This window comes from Lepisosteus oculatus, chromosome 23 (genome assembly GCF_040954835.1).
Source record: "Lepisosteus oculatus isolate fLepOcu1 chromosome 23, fLepOcu1.hap2, whole genome shotgun sequence".
Lineage (NCBI taxonomy): Eukaryota > Metazoa > Chordata > Actinopteri > Semionotiformes > Lepisosteidae > Lepisosteus > Lepisosteus oculatus.
Window position 1 is genome coordinate 3,575,943 of NC_090718.1, and position 18,433 is coordinate 3,594,375.

The 18,433-nt window shown below is 46.3% G+C and overlaps 6 protein-coding genes across 10 annotated transcripts; all 6 read right to left on the reverse strand.

Moving 5' to 3' along the window:
• Positions 1-505: 505 nt before the first annotated feature.
• LOC138224716 (histone H2A-like) lies at positions 506-949 on the reverse strand. The gene has a single exon (XM_069182747.1). It carries the CDS (start codon positions 931-933, stop codon positions 547-549), a length of 387 nt encoding a protein of 128 aa, XP_069038848.1. The 5' UTR covers positions 934-949; the 3' UTR covers positions 506-546.
• A 1,030-nt stretch (positions 950-1,979) lies between these two features.
• LOC138224611 (histone H1-like) lies at positions 1,980-2,868 on the reverse strand. Its single transcript, XM_069182552.1, has one exon. It carries the CDS (start codon positions 2,738-2,740, stop codon positions 2,099-2,101), a length of 642 nt encoding a protein of 213 aa, XP_069038653.1. The 5' UTR covers positions 2,741-2,868; the 3' UTR covers positions 1,980-2,098.
• Positions 2,869-4,941: 2,073 nt separating this feature from the next.
• LOC138224713 (vesicle-associated membrane protein 1-like) lies at positions 4,942-13,927 on the reverse strand. Of its 5 annotated transcripts, none has more exons than XM_069182738.1 (7): positions 13,676-13,927; positions 13,205-13,288; positions 12,029-12,374; positions 9,900-10,065; positions 9,160-9,318; positions 7,532-7,583; positions 4,942-6,136 (listed from the first exon to the last, which is right to left on the reverse strand). In XM_069182738.1, coding segments are annotated over exons 3-7 (396 nt in total). In that variant the 5' UTR covers positions 12,031-12,374; positions 13,205-13,288; positions 13,676-13,927; the 3' UTR covers positions 4,942-6,119. The 5 variants fall into 5 exon arrangements, with proteins under 5 accessions (XP_069038839.1, XP_069038840.1, XP_069038842.1 ...); XM_069182739.1 differs by lacking the exon at positions 13,676-13,927 and adding an exon at positions 13,554-13,610; XM_069182741.1 differs by lacking the exons at positions 13,205-13,288; positions 13,676-13,927 and adding an exon at positions 12,734-12,784.
• Positions 13,928-14,065: 138 nt separating this feature from the next.
• LOC102684181 (histone H2B-like) lies at positions 14,066-14,541 on the reverse strand. Its single transcript, XM_069182751.1, has one exon. The coding sequence runs from the start codon at positions 14,521-14,523 to the stop codon at positions 14,149-14,151; it is 375 nt and encodes a 124-aa protein (XP_069038852.1). The 5' UTR covers positions 14,524-14,541; the 3' UTR covers positions 14,066-14,148.
• A 1,951-nt stretch (positions 14,542-16,492) lies between these two features.
• LOC138224890 (histone H3) lies at positions 16,493-16,903 on the reverse strand. Its single transcript, XM_069183062.1, has one exon. It carries the CDS (start codon positions 16,901-16,903, stop codon positions 16,493-16,495), a length of 411 nt encoding a protein of 136 aa, XP_069039163.1.
• Positions 16,904-17,735: 832 nt separating this feature from the next.
• LOC138224714 (histone H2A-like) lies at positions 17,736-18,275 on the reverse strand. The gene has a single exon (XM_069182745.1). It carries the CDS (start codon positions 18,161-18,163, stop codon positions 17,777-17,779), a length of 387 nt encoding a protein of 128 aa, XP_069038846.1. The 5' UTR covers positions 18,164-18,275; the 3' UTR covers positions 17,736-17,776.
• Between the last annotated feature and the right edge of the window lie 158 nt (positions 18,276-18,433).

Below are 18,433 nucleotides of genomic sequence, written 5' to 3' on the forward strand. Positions count from 1 at the left end.
TATTTTCACACTTAGCCACAGAAATTCTGAAGCAGCACGTATGAAACAGAAAAGACTCTGGGAGCCAGCGGACAGTATGAATGTGATGCTGGAAGGGGGGACTTCAGCTCGTTGTGATAGTAATGTGAGAAAGTAAAAAGGGGAGACCCGGTGTGCACGAAGCATTTATATCATCCAGGGACGAACAGTCTAGCTGCACGACTTAGTCACGAACGAAACTGCAATATAACTAAGTCTATCGGGCCCAACTTCGCTGTGTCCGACTTTATAATGGTAAAAACAGCAATACAGTAGTTATGTAAACTAGATTGGGAGGAGATGCATTACTCTTCCGTTCTGGCTGTGTGCGATTCTGATCTTTCTCTTTGTATTCCAATCGCAATTACTTCGCCAAGAAAAACTGATCTCCCTCTTTTTCAAGAAAACTTCCCGTAAATGCTGCAATTATACAAATGAAAAACAGAAATCGCTCTTTTTAAAAGGCTGTGGGTGGCTCTTAAAAGAGCCTTTGGGTTCGGGATCAGTCGGAGGTCTCTGCCGGGCTGTTTACTTGCTCTTGGCCGGCTTCTCGGTCTTCTTGGGCAGCAGCACCGCCTGGATGTTGGGCAGCACGCCGCCCTGCGCGATGGTCACGCCGCCCAGCAGCTTGTTCAGCTCCTCGTCGTTGCGGACGGCCAGCTGCAGGTGCCGGGGGATGATGCGGGTCTTCTTGTTGTCCCGGGCGGCGTTGCCAGCCAGCTCCAGGATCTCGGCGGTCAGGTACTCCAGCACCGCGGCCAGATACACCGGGGCTCCGGCGCCGACCCGCTCGGCATAGTTTCCCTTGCGCAGCAGCCGGTGGACACGGCCCACAGGGAACTGCAGTCCGGCCCTGGAAGAGCGAGTCTTGGCCTTGGCTCTGGCCTTACCGCCGGTCTTTCCTCTGCCGCTCATCTTGTAATATCAAACTCGTCCGAAAAAATCTGTGAATAATGAATACAAGCTGTCTGCCGCCCCGCTTTTGAATAGTCGCGGTTGAATTTGATTGGTTGGACCGGAACAAGCTCTCCACCCAATCAGAGATCAGTGTTGCCAAGCAGCGCTCTCGGTCTCCACCAATCAACAGGCAGGAGGGAAATTCGGACTCTGAACACAGAGCGCGGCTCTGCTGCCGAATGAGGACAAATGCTCGTCTTTGCTTAATCGGTCAATTTTATTCATTAAAAATGTTTATTTTAGTGATTTTCACCACCGTCCGACTTTCAGTAACCATGTCTTAACACAATACCTTAAATAGCATTAAGCTAAATTCCCCATAAAAATCTGGGCTCAAAATGAAAAGTTCACTGATGTTGCTGTTAAATTGATAAATCTGTCACGGTACGCCTTATCAAATGTCCTCTTTAGCTGTGAGACTAGAGGTCACGAATTGTAAGTCACACAGCTCAATGTAAACTTACGTGCAATGTTAAAATGTACATATAATAATAATTATAATAATAATAATTGCTTACACTTATATAGCGCTTTTCTGGACACTCCACTCAAAGCGCTTTACAGGTAATGGGGACTCCCTTCCACCACCACCAATGTGCAGCATCCACCTGGATGATGCGACGGCAGCCATAGTGCGCCAGAACGCTCCCCACACCCCAGCTATCAGTGGGGAGGAGAGCAGAGTAATGTAGCCAATTCATAGAGGGGGATTATTAGGAGGCCATGATTAGTAAGGGCCAATAGGAAATTTGGCCAGGACACCGGGGTTACACCCCTACTCTGTAGCCTCAACTTACAATCATTTTTAGTGTAGAGATGCAAGGAGTCACAACGCTGTTCGGTGAAGATTAGAAAGTTTATTTCTGAACGGAAAGGAATCCTTATAAATCTGCAACACTTCTATGAACCCAATATCTATTGGGATATATATCTATATCAATATACTTAAACCGCTAAAACTCATTACCCCCCATTGTGTAAAATAACTACCCCCCCCCCCCATATCGAGCGAACCGGCGCTTTCAAGCGGTGAAAAGGGAAAGTCTGCGCTCTCTCTCGGAAGGGCTGGTGGCTCTTAGAAGAGCCTTTGGGTTTGTAGGAAATTTACTCGAGGGTCGATCGCTCACTTCTTCTTGGGAGCCGCTTTCTTAGCTTTGGCCGTCTTGGGTTTCGCCACCTTGGGCTTCGCTGCCTTGGCTTTCTTCGGGCTCTTTGCCTTCTTAGGCGCCGCTGGCTTCCTGGCCTTCTTGGGGCTCTTGGTCGCCTTCTTGGCCGCTGCAGGCTTCGCGGCTTTCTTGGGCGACTTCTTGGCGGCCGCTGGCTTCTTGGTCGCCGCCTTCTTGGGCGACTTCTTGGCGGCCGCTGGCTTCTTAGCCGCTGCGGGTTTCTTGGCCGCCGGCTTCTTGGCTTTGGCGGCGGCGGCGGCTTTCTTCACGGGCTTGGTCTTGGTCTCCGCCTGCTTCTTGTTGAGCTTGAAGGAGCCCGAGGCGCCGGTGCCCTTGGTCTGCACCAGGGTGCCCTTGGTCACCAGGCTCTTGATGGCCAGCTTGACGCGGGAGTTGTTCTTCTCCACGTCGTAGCCGCCGGCCGCCAGGGACTTCTTCAGGGCGGCCAGGGACACGCCGCTCCGCTCCTTGGAGGCGGACACGGCCTGCAGGATGAGCTCTCCCACGCTGGGGCCCGCTTTCTTGGGCTTGGCGGCGCTCTTCTTCTTGGGCGCCTTGGCCGGCGCGGCGGCGGGGGCCGGAGCGACTTCTTCTGCCATCGCTGCGTCTCTGTCTGCTGTCGGACTGTCTGCGGCTCCGCGCGCAGGCGGAACTTCAAGGCCGCATGAGAACCGTGGAGACTCAACCGCTGCTGCTGCTGCAGCTCCGCTCCGCACAGCCCGCTCGCACTTGTGTTTTCTCCCCGCACAAAACTGCCCCGTAATCCTCACAAATACACAGAAACGAGTACAAAAGACGTCAAGTACAGAGGAAACCCCCTGGTCTTTAATAAGCGCCTTAGTTTCAGTCGCATCTTTCAGGTAATTTAGATAGAATTGCCCAAACTCCAAGAACAGAGCTCACGAAAGGCGGTGCTCACTCGGCACTTTGTCGTCTGTTTCTGAAATAAATGTACTTAAACCCTTAGTAAAGATCAAATCAATGTGTAAATAATACTGCCGAGGCCGACGGCCATGTACCACAAAAAGAATGAATTCTGAATTATGTAAAACTGATTATTTATTTTGATCTATGTTCAGTGTCATTAACACACTCCTGGTATCGCTGTTTTTAAGTAGGAGACGGACAAGTTTTGTCAAACTAGCCAGTTTTATCCCCGTGATATTCGGAGAATTTCCCGTTTTTACGTTTTCTTAAGGTGCTGTACAAGCATATTCTATGAGTTTGATTGTCTCATGTTAATAATCCTCACAAATACAAAGAAACCCGAACAAAAAAACCCGGAATACAGAGCCAACCCTCTCTTCTTTAAAATGCGCCTGAGCTTTACCATCATCTATAAAAGCCTAAAAGCTTAAAAGCTTATTCTGGATTTTTTTCTGTTCTGCTGTTTCAATGTGGAATTTTCAACGTCATCCTTGAAAGTGCCTTTTCACCGTCAAATACACACACCCCGAAGATCCCTTTGATCTACTACCTCATAATCCTCACAGATACACAGAAACCCCAACAAAAGACATGGAATACGGAGCAAACCCTCTCTTCTTTAAAACGCGCTTTAACATAATCTGTACGGTTGTTTTGGCAGAGGTGCTCAAATTCGGACAACAGAGCACACAACAGTCAGTGCTCGCCAGGCACTTTGTGGTCTCTGATGGCACAGTGCCTAGAACTCAATTCCTGGGGTGCTGTCTGAGTGGAGTTTGTATGTCCTCTCCATGTTCATGTGGGTTTCCTCCTGGTGCTATGGTTTCCTTCTACAGTCCAAAGGCACGTTTGTACTGTAGGTTAACTGTCTTCTGAGAACATTGGCCCTGTTGTGAGTTTCTGCCCTGTGATGAACTGGTGTCCCACCCAGGGTGTATCCTGCCGTGCGAGTGTTGCTGGCTGGAATCGGGTCCAGCTCCCCCTGCGACCCTGTACTGGATAAAGCCGTGAGAAGACAGATAGATGTACTGTACCAGGGTAGAGGTTTGGATTGTGTGTCAATGATTATGCCTGGAGCGGAACTCAGTGACACATTTGCTTGTAAAACTGCCTGCTCTGGGACAGTGGCAGTGAAAGGTTAAGGTGAAACAGCTCCTATATGTGTGACACAACACACCTGTCTGCATGTTTTGGAAGGGAAGTTGGAATTCTATAGATGAGGAAGCTTGAAACTCCTGCAAAGCTGAAGAAACATTTTCTCAGATCTGTAATTACAGTGAACCCCAATGGAAGGACTACTGACCAGGCTCATAAATTTGTAACATTTCTTGTGAATTATAAACTGAGAATTGTGTCCAGATCTTTAAAATCTAAAGTGTCTTGTGAGAGGCAGCTCCAGAATCCCTCTTGAATAACCCCATCTAGAAGGTTATTTATTTGTACCTTAATCACAATTCTAAGTATCTTTAATAGAAGGACACATGTCTTTGTCAAATAAAATAAACTTTAGTAGCCTACAGCCTATACTTACTTTCCTATTTAAAATGCTCCATGTGGTAGTGGGCATGAGCTGTAACATTAACACTGACTGACTGACTGACTGAATGACTGGACACTACAGCACAGGGACACTGACTGACTGACTGACTGGACACTACAGCACAGTGACCCTGACTGACTGGACACTACAGCACAGAGACACTGACTGACTGGAGACTACAGCACAGTGACACTGACTAACTGGAGACTACAGTCCATTATATCTGTGAATGAGAGAACAGGCAATGGAATCGGGAATTAGTTCAAGATTGAATGGAAAAGGAAGAGTTGAGTTTTCTGAGGCTTAAAGTAAATCAAAACACAAACAGTATAATTAGCAATATTGATTTTAATTAGTACAAGCACAGCGTACAGAACAAATATACATGCTTGAATCGATAATGATCATACGATAATGATCATCCACAAAATCACAGCTCAGAAATTAAACAACGCCAAAGCACTACGCCCAGTTTATACAGTGGATCTTTTTTTCTTTGGAATTTCTATACACCAGATGTGTATACACACTGTCTTTAACATAAGTCTGTACGCCAGGCGTGTATATATTCAAGATGTCCAGTAAGAGTCTGTACTCCAGGTGTGTGTGTGTATACAGTGTGTCCAATAAGAGTCTGGACTCCAGGTGTGTGTGTGTGTGTGTGTGTGTGTGTGTATACAGTGTGTCCAATAAGAGTCTGGGCTCCAGGTGTGTGTGTATACAGTGTGTCCAATAGGAGTCTGGACTCCAGGTGTGTGTGTATACAGTGTGTCCAACAATGATATCCACAATGAGTGTTTGTTTGTGTATGTGAATACACATTCACCAGAAAGTGCCTGTATGCCTGTGTTTTCTTCGAGTACAGTATGAGTGCACATCAGGTGTATATATATAGTGAATTTACATATTGTGTGTAGGAGATATTGGTGAAAATGGAGTTCTGTCACTGTCGATCACCATATATATTGGGCAAGAACAATATCCAAGCAGTCTCTCAGACAATGACTAAATTAATAAACAGACAATGAGTACATTAGTACAAAAACACGTTTAAAAAATAAGCACAATTACAATTTCCAATTACATATTCATAAAACTCTGCTAAATAGAAAAGGAGGTACAGTGAGAGGAGATCACAGAGAATCCCTCAGAAATAAGCACACATGAGGACAGGAAACACAGTGAGAATAGATCACAGGGGATTCCTCAGTAATAAACACACACAACTGGACAGGAGGCACAGTGAGACGAGATCACAGAGAATCCCTCAGTAATAAGCACACATGAGGACAGGAGACACAGTGAGATGAGAGAACTGGAGGAAACTAAGCAGATGGCATTAATGTGTGTAAACTAGTATCTGTTTTTCTGACCAGATGACAAATGTATGGAAGATATTAGTGTTTGAAATCAGAAGGATATGGGGCTGAATTGCCTTCAGTGCTTTTCCTTCTCTCCTTATTTTCTTCCTTTCTTCCCACTCTTTGCTGTCCAGGCTTCTGGAGTCCAGCTCAGGTGAAGAAGTACACTTGGGAAGAGAAGGAGGTGGAGATAGAGGTCATGAGAAAGACAAGCTGCACAGGAGAATAACTGGTTCATACAGCCAGTATGCCTGTGTGACTCTACAGTCCAGTCCAACTACATTCAGAGAGAGGAAAGCCTGAGAGAACGCTACAGATTCAAAGCTGAGGCAGTGGAACGGAGTTAATCTAGACACTGACATGAATTAAATAGATACACTGCTCTGCAGAAGACTTAGACATTCTGCACTGTTCTAGTATTTTCACTCAGGTTTCCCTCTTTATCTGGAAACACAGTGATCTCTCACTGAAATAACTGCTATTTTCCTTGAAGATAATGGTCAGTTCCCATAGATCTGTATTATGCAGCACAAACATTGTGAAGAAGAACAGATGAGGTTAATGACAGAAAGTGTGAACAATGAGCTCCTATAACATTTCATATGGACTGCATTTTTAAGATAGTGATCACTGCGAAAGATCAGGCAATGTCATTCACTGTTTCTTCACACCCAAACTCAGCTGAATTAGTATAAGTTTCACAAATGTTGTAACAGTAGAAAGCACTAATGGAAGTTTTCTGTAAATGTTTCTCAATCACATATTCCAACTGCTGCTTTTGCACAGCAAAGAGGACAGTGCAACAAAGCAGTAAAAAATGACTGTTGTTCTCCCTTTAGCCACACGGGTCCTTCATAGGACTGGGTACTGGTATCAGATATTTATAAGCCTCCCAGAGAACTGAGCCCCAGTCTGCACCTAATCTCCGGAGAAGATGAAAGCTGCTACTGACTCACCTGCACCAGGGAAATGAGAGGAAGGCTGTTCTTCTTTATGGCTAAGAATCTTTGCCAAATGGGATTGTATGGGCTGGTTTGGGACTATCAGGATAGGATATTTCTGAGATCAAACAGGAAAGGAACGAATACAGTACTCTCACACGGGGGAGGAGGGCAGAGACAGATTTTAGCTTTCAGAGTCTCCCATTTCCTTTCCTGTCACACAGCAAAATCCCATCCAACAGTCCTCTCCTGACCCACTGGATCACATCTGACCAGGGATTGTTGTCCCGACTTTGCTCTTGTGGTCCCAGTGTCTCTATCTTCCTAATACAAGGGTGGTCGATAGCAGCTTTCTTCTTCTGAGCAAAGGTACTGGCTGGGGTGCTCCCTACTCTCCTTAGGGGAGGAAGAGAATCTTCTCAATTACTCCTGCTGTAATAAGGACAGCTGGGTGCCAGGGGGATTTCTGCAAGAAACTGCAAAGGGGAAATACCCCAGAGGGAAATCCATATTAAATGGGACAAGAGGCCCATCTCTTTGAAGCGTGCTGGCGCCCTCTTGTGGCTTAAGGGGAACACAGACCAACTGTAATGCTGACTTGCTGCAGTAGATTATACTTACGAAAAATGATGCCCACCACAATGGCACATATCACTCCCATCATAATCATCATCTAAGACAGAGAGAGAATTAGAGAGTTAAGAGTGAGTGGACGTCACATCCGCTAATAATCCTACAGATTTAGATGATGCTTTCCATCACACTGGATGCTAATTAGATTGTAGGTAGGAGGGGACACACTTACTCCATCTCTGAAATACAGCCACCTCCAGGGGGATACACAGCTGCCCCACAACGCAGGAGATAAGGGGAGCAGTGAAATATTGTTCCATCAATTGAATTAAGGGGAAACTTTAGGGAGGCCAGACTCGCTGATGAGAAGCCATCAGCAGAATCAGGTCAAGACACGGGGAACAACACCCCTTATTTCTCAAACAGTGCCATGAGATCAATAATGACCAAGGAGTTAGGGTCTTGGTATAATATCACATCTCCTAAGGTTCTGTCTGAGCAAACACCACACTGAGGTATTGGATTAGAGCAGTAGCCCATAACCCAACCCTTGGAGGGGCCAGTGTCTTCTGTTTTCTGTTACACTCACAGTCTTAGTAACGAAGTTGGTCTAATTATTCAAATAGCTGCATGACTTTGAGAATTCTAACAAGGATCTGAGGTCATGTAAACATAACCACACCATTAATTAAGGTCTCATAGAATCAACTGTAAAAGGCTATAAGAACAATTCCTTATTTAGAATATTAAGAAACTAATCAAGTTAATGGTATAACTGACTCATGGATTTAGAACTAAAACTTGAAAAATGAAGGCTTGACCCGAGGGAACTCGTTTTGAGACCCTTAGATTAGAAATTGCATGCCAGGAGGAAGAGCAACAGTACCCCGGTTTTCTATAGAAACTTCCTTTCCCAGTAGTGACTAGTCCCAGCCTTGCTTAGCTTCTGTGATCTGACCAGATCAGGCTACAGGGTGGTAACTCTATTCCCTGTCCATAAACACTGACTGAGAGAGAAGAAGATGGGGCAATTTGCTGAAACTTCCTCATCAACTGACAGAGAAGCTCTGGGGGGCAAAAAAATAACTTGTCTCAATGACAGTAATGAGTGCATTGCTTTATTATGCTTTTTCATGAACTGCCTCAGGCCCAATGTCATGTTTGAAGTCAAAGAAACACTAACAGTTAAAACAGGCTGGATTGTCCATTCAATTATAAAGCCAAATTAACAAGAGTCACTTATGATCTTCTCATTACCCTTCCATGGATACACCCACCTCATTCGCAGTTCTGCAGTTTCGTGTTCTAGCAGCCTGGCCTGAGAGAACTTTCTCAAAGCTCCTAGGACATTCTCAGAGGTTCAATTTTATATTGGAACGGTTTTTTTTTTCCCCTCCTTTATGTTCATTTTTTATTACATGTGCCTTTACTGTTCTTTTGATATTTGGCATATTTGTGTCAGCATGCAGGGGGCAGAGTGGCATGTGCTTGCTGGGATAGGCTCTGGCTCTGTCCTGGATCATTAAAAATGAATGGAAGAATGCTGACTTGCGTTGTGCATTAGGTGTGCCCATGCAATTCATCTGGCATAGAAGAGGTTCTTTTTCCCAGAGTACACTGTGTTTGCAAGAAGCACATTAACTAGCGAAGCTCACAGACCCCTGCTCATGGCCCACCTTGCAGTTTTTCCACCAGTACTTCCTCTTCAGTTTGGCGGCGCTGCTCTCAAACAGCGAAGCGCCGGCCTGCAGTGCATCGGCCCGGTCATCCAGCTCCGAGAGTTTCTGGTCACGCTCCAGGACCTTGTCCACATTGACTCGCACGATGTCGACAACCTGAGAAAAGAGGCATAGAGACAGAGAGAAGTCACCCTGCTGATGCATTAACAGCCCACCTGTGTCCTAAGATTACATGTACCACCATCGGTGTCGTCTGTCTGCATACACACCCAGGTAATTCCTCTGTTAGGAGAGACACTAGAGCCAGGCTGTCCAATCCAAGAACTTGACAGGTGTGTCTGCAGGGTTTTTTTTTCACCCACTCAGCTCTTTTAAAGCCCTTAATCAGATTGTTATTGTTTTAATGTCTTAATCCCAAATCTTCAAAATGCTACACTAGTATCTGTGTTAATCTCTTGTGTGAGGTGTGTCTCTAAGGTGTATATTAGGGTCTGTATTAATGGAGGTGTTTCTCTAGGGTTTATATTAGGGTCTGTATTAATCTCTGTGTGAGGTGTGTCTCTAGGGTCTATATTAGGGTCTGTATTAATCTCTGTGTGTGAGGTGTGTCTCTAGGGTCTATATTAGGGTCTGTATTAATCTCTGTGTGAGGTGTGTCTCTAGGGTCTATATTAGGGTCTGTATTAATCTCTGTATGTGAGGAGTGTCTCTAGGGTCTATATTAGGATTTCTCTGACCTCTTCTACTTGCGCTTGTGTCTGCTGCATTCTGCGATTGCTAGAGAGGTTGGGAGGGGCAGGGGGAGAGCCAGACCCAGGGGCCCCTCCTTCTTCTCCTGGGGCTCCCGGGGCTCCTTGTGGCCCGGCAGGGGGGGCAGCATCAGGGGCCGCAGCTGGGGCTGACCTGAGTCAGAGACAGAGCAATAGGAGGAGTAAACATATCCCTTACGTAAACATATCAGGTATATTTGCCACTAAACTAAGAAAGACAAAAAAAAATAATTAATAGCTAAAATATTTACAGTATTAGCTATATACTGTTTCTAATTTCTTGTTTTTGACAGTATTACACTGTTATTATTATATCATAACAAATATAATACAGTACTACAGTGTATTACAGTCTATTGTACTGTTATACTGCCCTGTGTTACAGAAAGGAACCCCATATGTTTTGGGGTGCATCAGATGCCCCACTACACAGCAGATCATGTGAAGGAGTGGAGAAACTGCTTCAACAGTCGAATTAAGAGAAACCTTACAGCAGGCCAGATTCTACAAGCGCCAACTGGAAAATATCAGCTGGAATTTAGCCAGGACACTGGGCTTTTGTTCCTACACTTACAGCCTCTGCCATGAGATCCTGAATGACTCATCTTTGATGAGTCAGAACCTCAGTTTTACATCTCATCTAAAGGACAGCGCCTTCTTCAGCAGTGCCCCCGGTCACCATACAGGAGCATCGGATTAGAAAGTCTGAGTCCACTGATATAGAGCCACCTATTGGTCAACCATCACTTACAGCAGCAATCCGATTATAGCTGAATTTTTGGTTCTCAAAGAGCTTGACATTAGCATATGCATTCTGTGACTGGAGCCTAAAATATTCTATACCATGCTTGACCTGTTACATTTGGCTGTTGAATATGTTCTGTTTTAGCCCTGACGTCTGCAGAACCACACCTTGAAAACAGCTGCACTTAAACCAGAGCAGGAGAAGGTCACAATTTTCTCCCTGTTCTTTTCTGCTACTCTCAGGAGAGGCCTTCTGTATGATTAAACTTATTTCAAAACTTCACTCAGCAGCACAGTGATTTCATGCATCCTTTCCAATCAGACCATTGAAAGCACTGCTGCTGCTTCTTCTGCTATATCCTCTGCTGTCACTGCTATCCCTCATACTGGGATTATTAACAACATCTATAGGAATACTGCTAACAGTGAGCACTGTAGTCACTTGTAGGGCAAATCTCAAATCTGTGTGCTTCCACACAAGAGAGTGCAGCGTTCCCTGCTCTGTCCCACCTGTCCTTGAGGAGTAACCAGTTTACAAGTGGCAATTCTCCCACATCTTCCAGTAAGGCCTATCCACAGTTACAGTACTTCTGCAGAGGATGAGTCCAGTTCCTCTAAATCTCTCTGTTTTTGCAAACTCTAAAGCTGTATCTAGATGCAACAAAGTAACACGGTCAACAATATGAGCTGCTGCTCCTTTAATGGTGGATGTGTAAGACCTGAAGGTCCCGGTTTCCTTTAAATCGACCGCAGGGCTCCCACCCCCACCCCCCTTTGAAAGCAGCGACAGCCCTGGGTCCGTCTCAACTCAACTTTTGCACCAAAATGGCTGACTTTTCTTTTTTTTGAGGAAGGGGGTTAGACTTTCTGCTCTTCCACACACAAACACAAAACACAAGGTTCTCGGGGGAGAAATCGGACCGTGGAGTTGCCAATCTGTCCAGTGCGTGCTGACAGGACACACACAGCCCAGCCCCCCAACGAAAAGTGACCTCTCAATTGCTGTCCTGAAACAGTCTGGTCCAGAGAGCCTGGGTCACATGCTGCACCCCTACACTACTCCAGCCCCGAAGGAATCTCCCCAAATCCCTATCATCTGTTAGCCACATACTGTTACAGACCTAATCATTTCAGGACGCAGAAATGTTGTACAAACACATACTGATGTCCGATGACAGACTCAGTAACATATACATGCTGGACATAGACAGTTCACTGCAAGTATACAGTGTGTATTATCATTAACTGATTTCCATTAATCGATCCATTCACCTCTCGGAGTTTGGAAAAGGGAAATATTCTAATTTAAACGTTTTATGTTTTTTAAATAAGCAAGACAGCAGTGTACTTACATCGCGTTTGAGATCCGTCTGTCGGATGGCTCAGTGCAAGCTCGAAGACACGAAGTTTAGGAGGCAGAGTGGGAGAAAGAAAACGTCCAGATTCTGGAGGGGATGAAGTGGTGGTGGTGATGATGATGAGGAGGGGGTGTTGGTGGTTTGGGGGGGCGGGGGGATAGGGGGGATTGAATGCTTGGCGAGGGAGAGGGATTGGGGGGCGCGGAATCTGCTGTGACTGCAGCTTTCGAAATGAGTGATGGGAGTCGCGTCGGCCACGGAGCCGCAGTGGAGCCGCCGGCTGGACTTCAGCGTCTCCTCTCCTTCTGACGCGACACGCGCAGGCGCCTCCGGCTGTCACCTGTTCGGAAAGACAGACAGCCTCCCCGTTAAAGCGGATGCCTGACTGATGTGCAGCAAAAAAAGAAACAACAACAACGGGAAAGTCAAGTCGAAGTCAGCTGAAAAATGGTATAGATCCCTTTCTCTCCTGCCAATTCAAATGCTAGAATTGGCAGTGCTTTAAAAATCCAGTAGTTTTCAGCCGCTGAACCGTTTGAAATCGCCTTTTTTTTGGCGTTTTCCCATGCAAATAAACAAAAGGTTATAAAAAGAAAAAGCAGCACCCCAGCCACCCTTTTCTCCTCTGTCCTGTCTACCTTCTCTGGGGGTTCATGCAGCGCCTCTCGAAGTCAGAGTCTCTCTCTGCTGGAACTGTACCGCAGTCTTGCGCAAGTCTCTCCCTCTCTGTATTCTCGGACCGCATGGAAAGGCGACAGAGAGGTGCCTATCTCCCCTCCCTTCTCTCTCTCTCGTAGTACTGCAGCTCTCTCTCTCTCTCTCTCTCTCCAAAAGGACGCAGGAGAGGCACTGCAGTGTGCAAGTTGGCTCAAGATTGTCGATGACACATAAAATTAGATGGACTAGGGCCTCTCTGGAAATTGGGGTGTAAAACCCAGTTCTTCAGCTTGTGATTGCAGGTACTGGATAATTTCTACAGTACTGTAAGTGTGCGACGCTGACAATGTATTAACTGATCTGCAAACTCATCTTTGCATGTCATTGCTGCACAATTGTTTTTACAGCTTATGGTTATGAATCGAATTCATCAGAGTTCAGGGTTCCAGGTAAACACCTAAGATGAAAAGTTTGATAACAAGAGAAAGCCACAGGGCTTAGGTAATGCAATACCTGTGTGGAAGTCTCTCATTGACTGTCAACTTAAAGATCGACAGACTCGTCCTCAACAGATTCCCCAGAAAAGCCATCGGACGCCTGAAGACAGAAATACAGCAGCTTAAATAAAACGGAAAGCAGTAGAAGTGGGGTCTGGGGCTGACAGACACCGACTAAACACAAAAGCACAATAATACTGACTTGAGTGGATTATTAATCACTACACTTAGATATGTATTTGGCTGGTGCTTTTATGCGAATGCAATTTATCTGTGCAGTCGCTGACATTGCTTGGTATTTATTAAACCTATATGAAGAACATTAATATCACCCAGTTAATAAGTTTCAGTTTCAAAGCACTTACCATCACATCGCAACTTCGATACCATAAATAAAAAACAGAGACAAACACAGTACTGCAAAACGACATCTCCCTGTATCTGTAAAACAGCCGAATAAAAGCTCTACACCCTAGCCAATACGTACCTTACAGTTTAGCACGTTCAACAAGCTTAAATCCCCTTTACGTTACACAGCACAATCGTAACAAAACTTCAACTACTGCTATGATTTATATCTCCAAGAAAAATAATGATAAATCCGTTTTTTTTTTGTAAACCACTTCAAAGAAAGACCTGAAAATGCTATCGGAGAAAAAAAACATTCAAAATCTAAAGGAAAGTCAATAGCACCACTCATATGGGCGCCGCCATTTTGTCTCCAATCCCATCTTCCAATGCTCTTCAGCTACAAACCACAGTACCGTAAGTCGCAGAGAAAAAGCGCAAGACATATGAAAGCTGGCGCCGCCATTAGGTGGCAGAAAAGGAAGTGAAATGTACATGCGATATACCACCATTTGGCAATAAGGTAGAAATCATGATTGCTCTTTTACGGACTCTGTGGGTGGCTCTTAAAAGAGCCTTTGGGTTCGCTGATCCGGGACGGGCGGGCCGGGTTTACTTGGAGCTGGTGTACTTGGTGACGGCCTTGGTGCCCTCGGACACGGCGTGCTTGGCCAGCTCTCCGGGCAGCAGCAGGCGCACGGCGGTCTGGATCTCCCGGGAGGTGATGGTGGAGCGCTTGTTGTAGTGCGCCAGGCGGGAGGCCTCGCCGGCGATGCGCTCGAAGATGTCGCTGACGAACGAGTTCATGATGCCCATGGCCTTCGACGAGATTCCAGTGTCCGGGTGCACCTGCTTCAGCACTTTGTACACGTAGATGGCGTAGCTCTCCTTCCTTGATCTCTTGCGCTTCTTGGTGCCCTTGGCGGCCGTTTTGGTCACGGCTTTCTTAGAGCCCTTCTTAGGAGCGGATTTCGCTGGTTCAGGCATCTTCACAAACTGCACTTAGTAAAAACAGTTATGAAAACTGTAGAGTCCTACAGCCCCCTATTTATAGCGGCCGCATGCAAATCAGCTCGCTCAGCTGAGAAGGCGGCTCATTGGTCAGCAGAGAGCTGCTCTCCTATTGGCTGCGCTCTCCGCCAATGAAATTCAAACGGCTGAGCGCCTGAGCCGCTTGCTCTGACTCCAGGCGCTTCTCTCTCCCTTCCGCCCGCGCACACAGGAACAAAGGATTCTGTGATACTACTAAACAATGTGCTCAGAAACTGCGATTTGTGCAAACTTGGGAGTCAAAAGCAGTTATGGCGATATTCACTCTTTAACAGCCAAGAGCATTTCGGCACTGGTTTCAAATTAGTCTGAGCACAAGAACCCTTTCTAGAAACCAACATTTTGGAGAATGGCTCTTTGCAAATGAAGCAGAAGAAAGCCTCTTAAAAGCCATAATACATGCGTGAACCCCAATCTGATCTCATGGCTTAATTGCGATTTTCGACCATGTTGAACGCATTTCTAGGAACACTCATAAAATGTATGTCTTATAATAAGCACTTACGCTTATTAACTAAAGAAGCACAAAATTAGAAGAAAACGTTTGTTTCCTTGCTTTTCGGTGTAGACATTCAAAGGACAAACCCCTTCTATATTCACAAAACAGATTTCAGCTCCTTATTTTCTGAAAACGTGGGTGGCTCTAAAAAGAGCCTTTGGGTTTATACGTCGGGGTCGGGTCCGATAGTGAAGCCTTGCTCCTGTTTAGCCTCCGAAGGCGTACAGGGTGCGGCCCTGGCGCTTGGCGCTTATCATCATTATTCTCATACACAGGTAAATGGAATAGCGAAATGCTATTTAGCTAGCCCTTAGACGGTAAGTGGTAAAAAAACAACACAATGCACCTGTGTATGAGGGTCATGAACAACTGACAAAAGGCATTCATCGTTGTAGCAGTACATATTTCGTTCTCCACCCCTTTTGTATCATTGAATAAAAAATCCAGCTGTTAAAAAGTCCAAAAATGTTTTATATAAGGACGTCTTTTAAAACGCTGAAAAGGAAACGTTCCTCCTAAAGTAACTGTAGAAAAGTTCTTAAATCATGTCATTGAAATCTCTATCACATGTACTGTCTGAAGTTCATGGCTAGTGAGCACAGTGGTCCTCACAGATCTGTACTGCAGTATAAATGCTTCTTCTGGGGCGAAATGAAGAGCGGTGGACGGACCACAAAATAAAATTTTAATAAAATAAAGTGTAAGGGGATTAATGCCAGTCGTTCTTGTATTCCCGTGTAGATTATAATCGATCTAATTCCAACACAAAAACAGAATTCGGAATGGAAAATGTAGTGTACTACTGTGTATGAGGGTCATGAATAACTGACAAAAGGTATTCATCGTTGTAACAGTACATATTTCGTTCTCAACCCGTTTTGAATAATTGAATAAACAATCCAGCCGTTAAAAAAAAACAAAAATGTTTTATATAAGGTCGTCTTTTAAAACGCTGGAAAAAAATGTTCTACTTAAAGTAACTGTATAAACGTTCCTTAATCATGTCATTGAAATCTCTATACAGTGGTCCTCACAGATCTGTACTGCAGTACAAATGCTTCTTCTGGGGTGAAATGAAGAGCGATGGAGGGACCAGTAAGCGTGCTGTTGCTTAATTGTGAACAGACACCGAACTCCGAAAATAAACAGTAGGGTAAGGGAGGGGTTTGAATGCCAATCGCTCTTCTATCATTAAAATACTCTCATGCATTAAAAAACTTTTAATGGGCTTTTACACGAGGGGCAGAAAACCGCTTATGGTTACGGGTTACACTTATCAGCTAACCAAACGAGAATTGTGCCTCGTACAGACTATAATGGAATAATGTAACCCTCTCGAGTGTTGTGGTGGCTCTTAAAAGAGCCTTTGTGTTCAAGGGAAAAGATGCTGCAGCAGGCGGTCCGTGTCTAAGCGCGCTCCCCGCGGATGCGGCGGGCCAGCTGGATGTCTTTGGGCATGATGGTCACCCTCTTGGCGTGGATGGCGCACAGGTTGGTGTCCTCGAAGAGCCCCACCAGGTAAGCCTCGCTGGCCTCCTGCAGAGCCATGACGGCGGAGCTCTGGAAGCGCAGGTCGGTCTTGAAGTCCTGGGCGATCTCTCTCACCAGGCGCTGGAAGGGCAGCTTGCGGATCAGCAGCTCGGTGGACTTCTGGTAGCGGCGGATCTCCCGCAGAGCCACGGTGCCGGGCCTGTAGCGGTGGGGCTTCTTCACGCCGCCGGTGGCGGGGGCGCTCTTGCGGGCAGCCTTGGTGGCCAGCTGCTTCCTGGGCGCCTTGCCGCCGGTGGACTTGCGAGCGGTCTGCTTGGTTCTCGCCATCTTCCTCGCTGCTCTTCACAATCAGCACTGTACAGAGAGCAGCAGCCCGCACTCGGGTTTATATGCGCAGGCAGCCCCGTCCTGATTGGCTGAAAGGTACAGGGGGGTGAAGGAGGAGGGGGGCTGTAATTCACTGATTGGACAGTTTGAAAACGAGCGCGCAGCTCAGACACTCCTCGCTCTTCCTCTGAGCGTCCCCACATTTTACACACGTTTCCAACAAACCAGTTAACCCGACACCCCAGTCTCCCTTCTCGTAATACGCCTTAGCTAAGCGAAAACGTATTTGTATGTGAACGAGGCCAAATGATTCTAATAACTTGTCTATTTTCACACTTAGCCACAGAAATTCTGAAGCAGCACGAATGAAACAGAAAAGACTCTGGGAGCCAGCGGACACTATGAATGAGATGCTGGAAGGGGGGACTTCAGCTCGTTGTGATAGTAATGTGAGAAAGTAAAAAGGGGAGATCCGGTGTGCACGAAGCATTTATATCATCCAGGGACGAACAGTCTAGCTGCACGACTTAGTCACGAACGAAACTGCAATATAACTGTAAGTCTATCGGGCCCAACTTCGCTGTGTCCGACTTTAGAATGGTAAAAACAGCAATACAGTAGTTATGTAAACTAGATTGGGAGGAGATGCATTACTCTTCCGTTCTGGCTGTGTGCGATTCTGATCTTTCTCTTTGTATTCCAATCGCAATTACTTCGCCAAGAAAAACTGATCTCCCTCTTTTTCAAGAAAACTTCCCGTAAATGCTGCAATTATACAAATGAAAAACAGAAATCGCTCTTTTTAAAAGGCTGTGGGTGGCTCTTAAAAGAGCCTTTGGGTTCGGGATCAGTCGGAGGTCTCTGCCGGGCTGTTTACTTGCTCTTGGCCGGCTTCTCGGTCTTCTTGGGCAGCAGCACCGCCTGGATGTTGGGCAGCACGCCGCCCTGCGCGATGGTCACGCCGCCCAGCAGCTTGTTCAGCTCCTCGTCGTTGCGGACGGCCAGCTGCAGGTGCCGGGGGATGATGCGGGTCTTCTTGTTGTCCCGGGCGGCGTTGCCAGCCAGCTCCAGGATCTCGGCGGTCAGGTACTCCAGCACCGCGGCCAGATACACCGGGGCTCCGGCGCCGACCCGCTCGGCATAGTTTCCCTTGCGCAGCAGCCGGTGGACACGGCCCACAGGGAACTGCAGTCCGGCCCTGGAAGAGCGAGTCTTGGCCTTGGCTCTGGCCTTACCGCCGGTCTTTCCTCTGCCGCTCATCTTATACTGTCAAGCTCGTCCGTAAAAATCTGTGAATAATGAATACAAGCTGTCTGCCGCCCCGGTTTTGAATAGTCGCGGCTCAATTTGATTGGTTTGACCGGAACAAGCTCTCCACCCAATCAGAGATCAGTGTTGCCAACCAGCGCTCTCGGTCTCCACCAATCAACAGGCAGGAGGGAAATTCGGACTCTGAACACAGAGCGCGGCTCTGCTGCCGAGTGAGGACAGATATTTGTTTTTCAATTTCAAGCTTATTATCATTATTCT

What these genes read in the sequence shown, in the direction of transcription:
- LOC138224716 (XM_069182747.1), bottom strand. Translation starts at nt 933, where the DNA reads ATGAGCGGCAGAGGAAAGACCGGCGGTAAGGCCAGAGCCAAGGCCAAG.
- LOC138224713 (XM_069182738.1), bottom strand. An exon ending in CACAAGCGCAAGTAGAAGAG is followed by an intron (nt 9,319 to 9,899) that starts GTCAGAGAAATC and finishes CTCTTTTCTCAG; the next exon opens with GTTGTCGACATCGTGCGAGT. An exon ending in ACTGGTGGAAAAACTGCAAG is followed by an intron (nt 7,584 to 9,159) that starts GTGGGCCATGAG and finishes TCTCTGTCTTAG; the next exon opens with ATGATGATTATGATGGGAGT.
- LOC138224611 (XM_069182552.1), bottom strand. Translation starts at nt 2,740, where the DNA reads ATGGCAGAAGAAGTCGCTCCGGCCCCCGCCGCCGCGCCGGCCAAGGCG.
- LOC138224714 (XM_069182745.1), bottom strand. Translation starts at nt 18,163, where the DNA reads ATGAGCGGCAGAGGAAAGACCGGCGGTAAGGCCAGAGCCAAGGCCAAG.
- LOC102684181 (XM_069182751.1), bottom strand. Translation starts at nt 14,523, where the DNA reads ATGCCTGAACCAGCGAAATCCGCTCCTAAGAAGGGCTCTAAGAAAGCC.
- LOC138224890 (XM_069183062.1), bottom strand. Translation starts at nt 16,903, where the DNA reads ATGGCGAGAACCAAGCAGACCGCTCGCAAGTCCACCGGCGGCAAGGCG.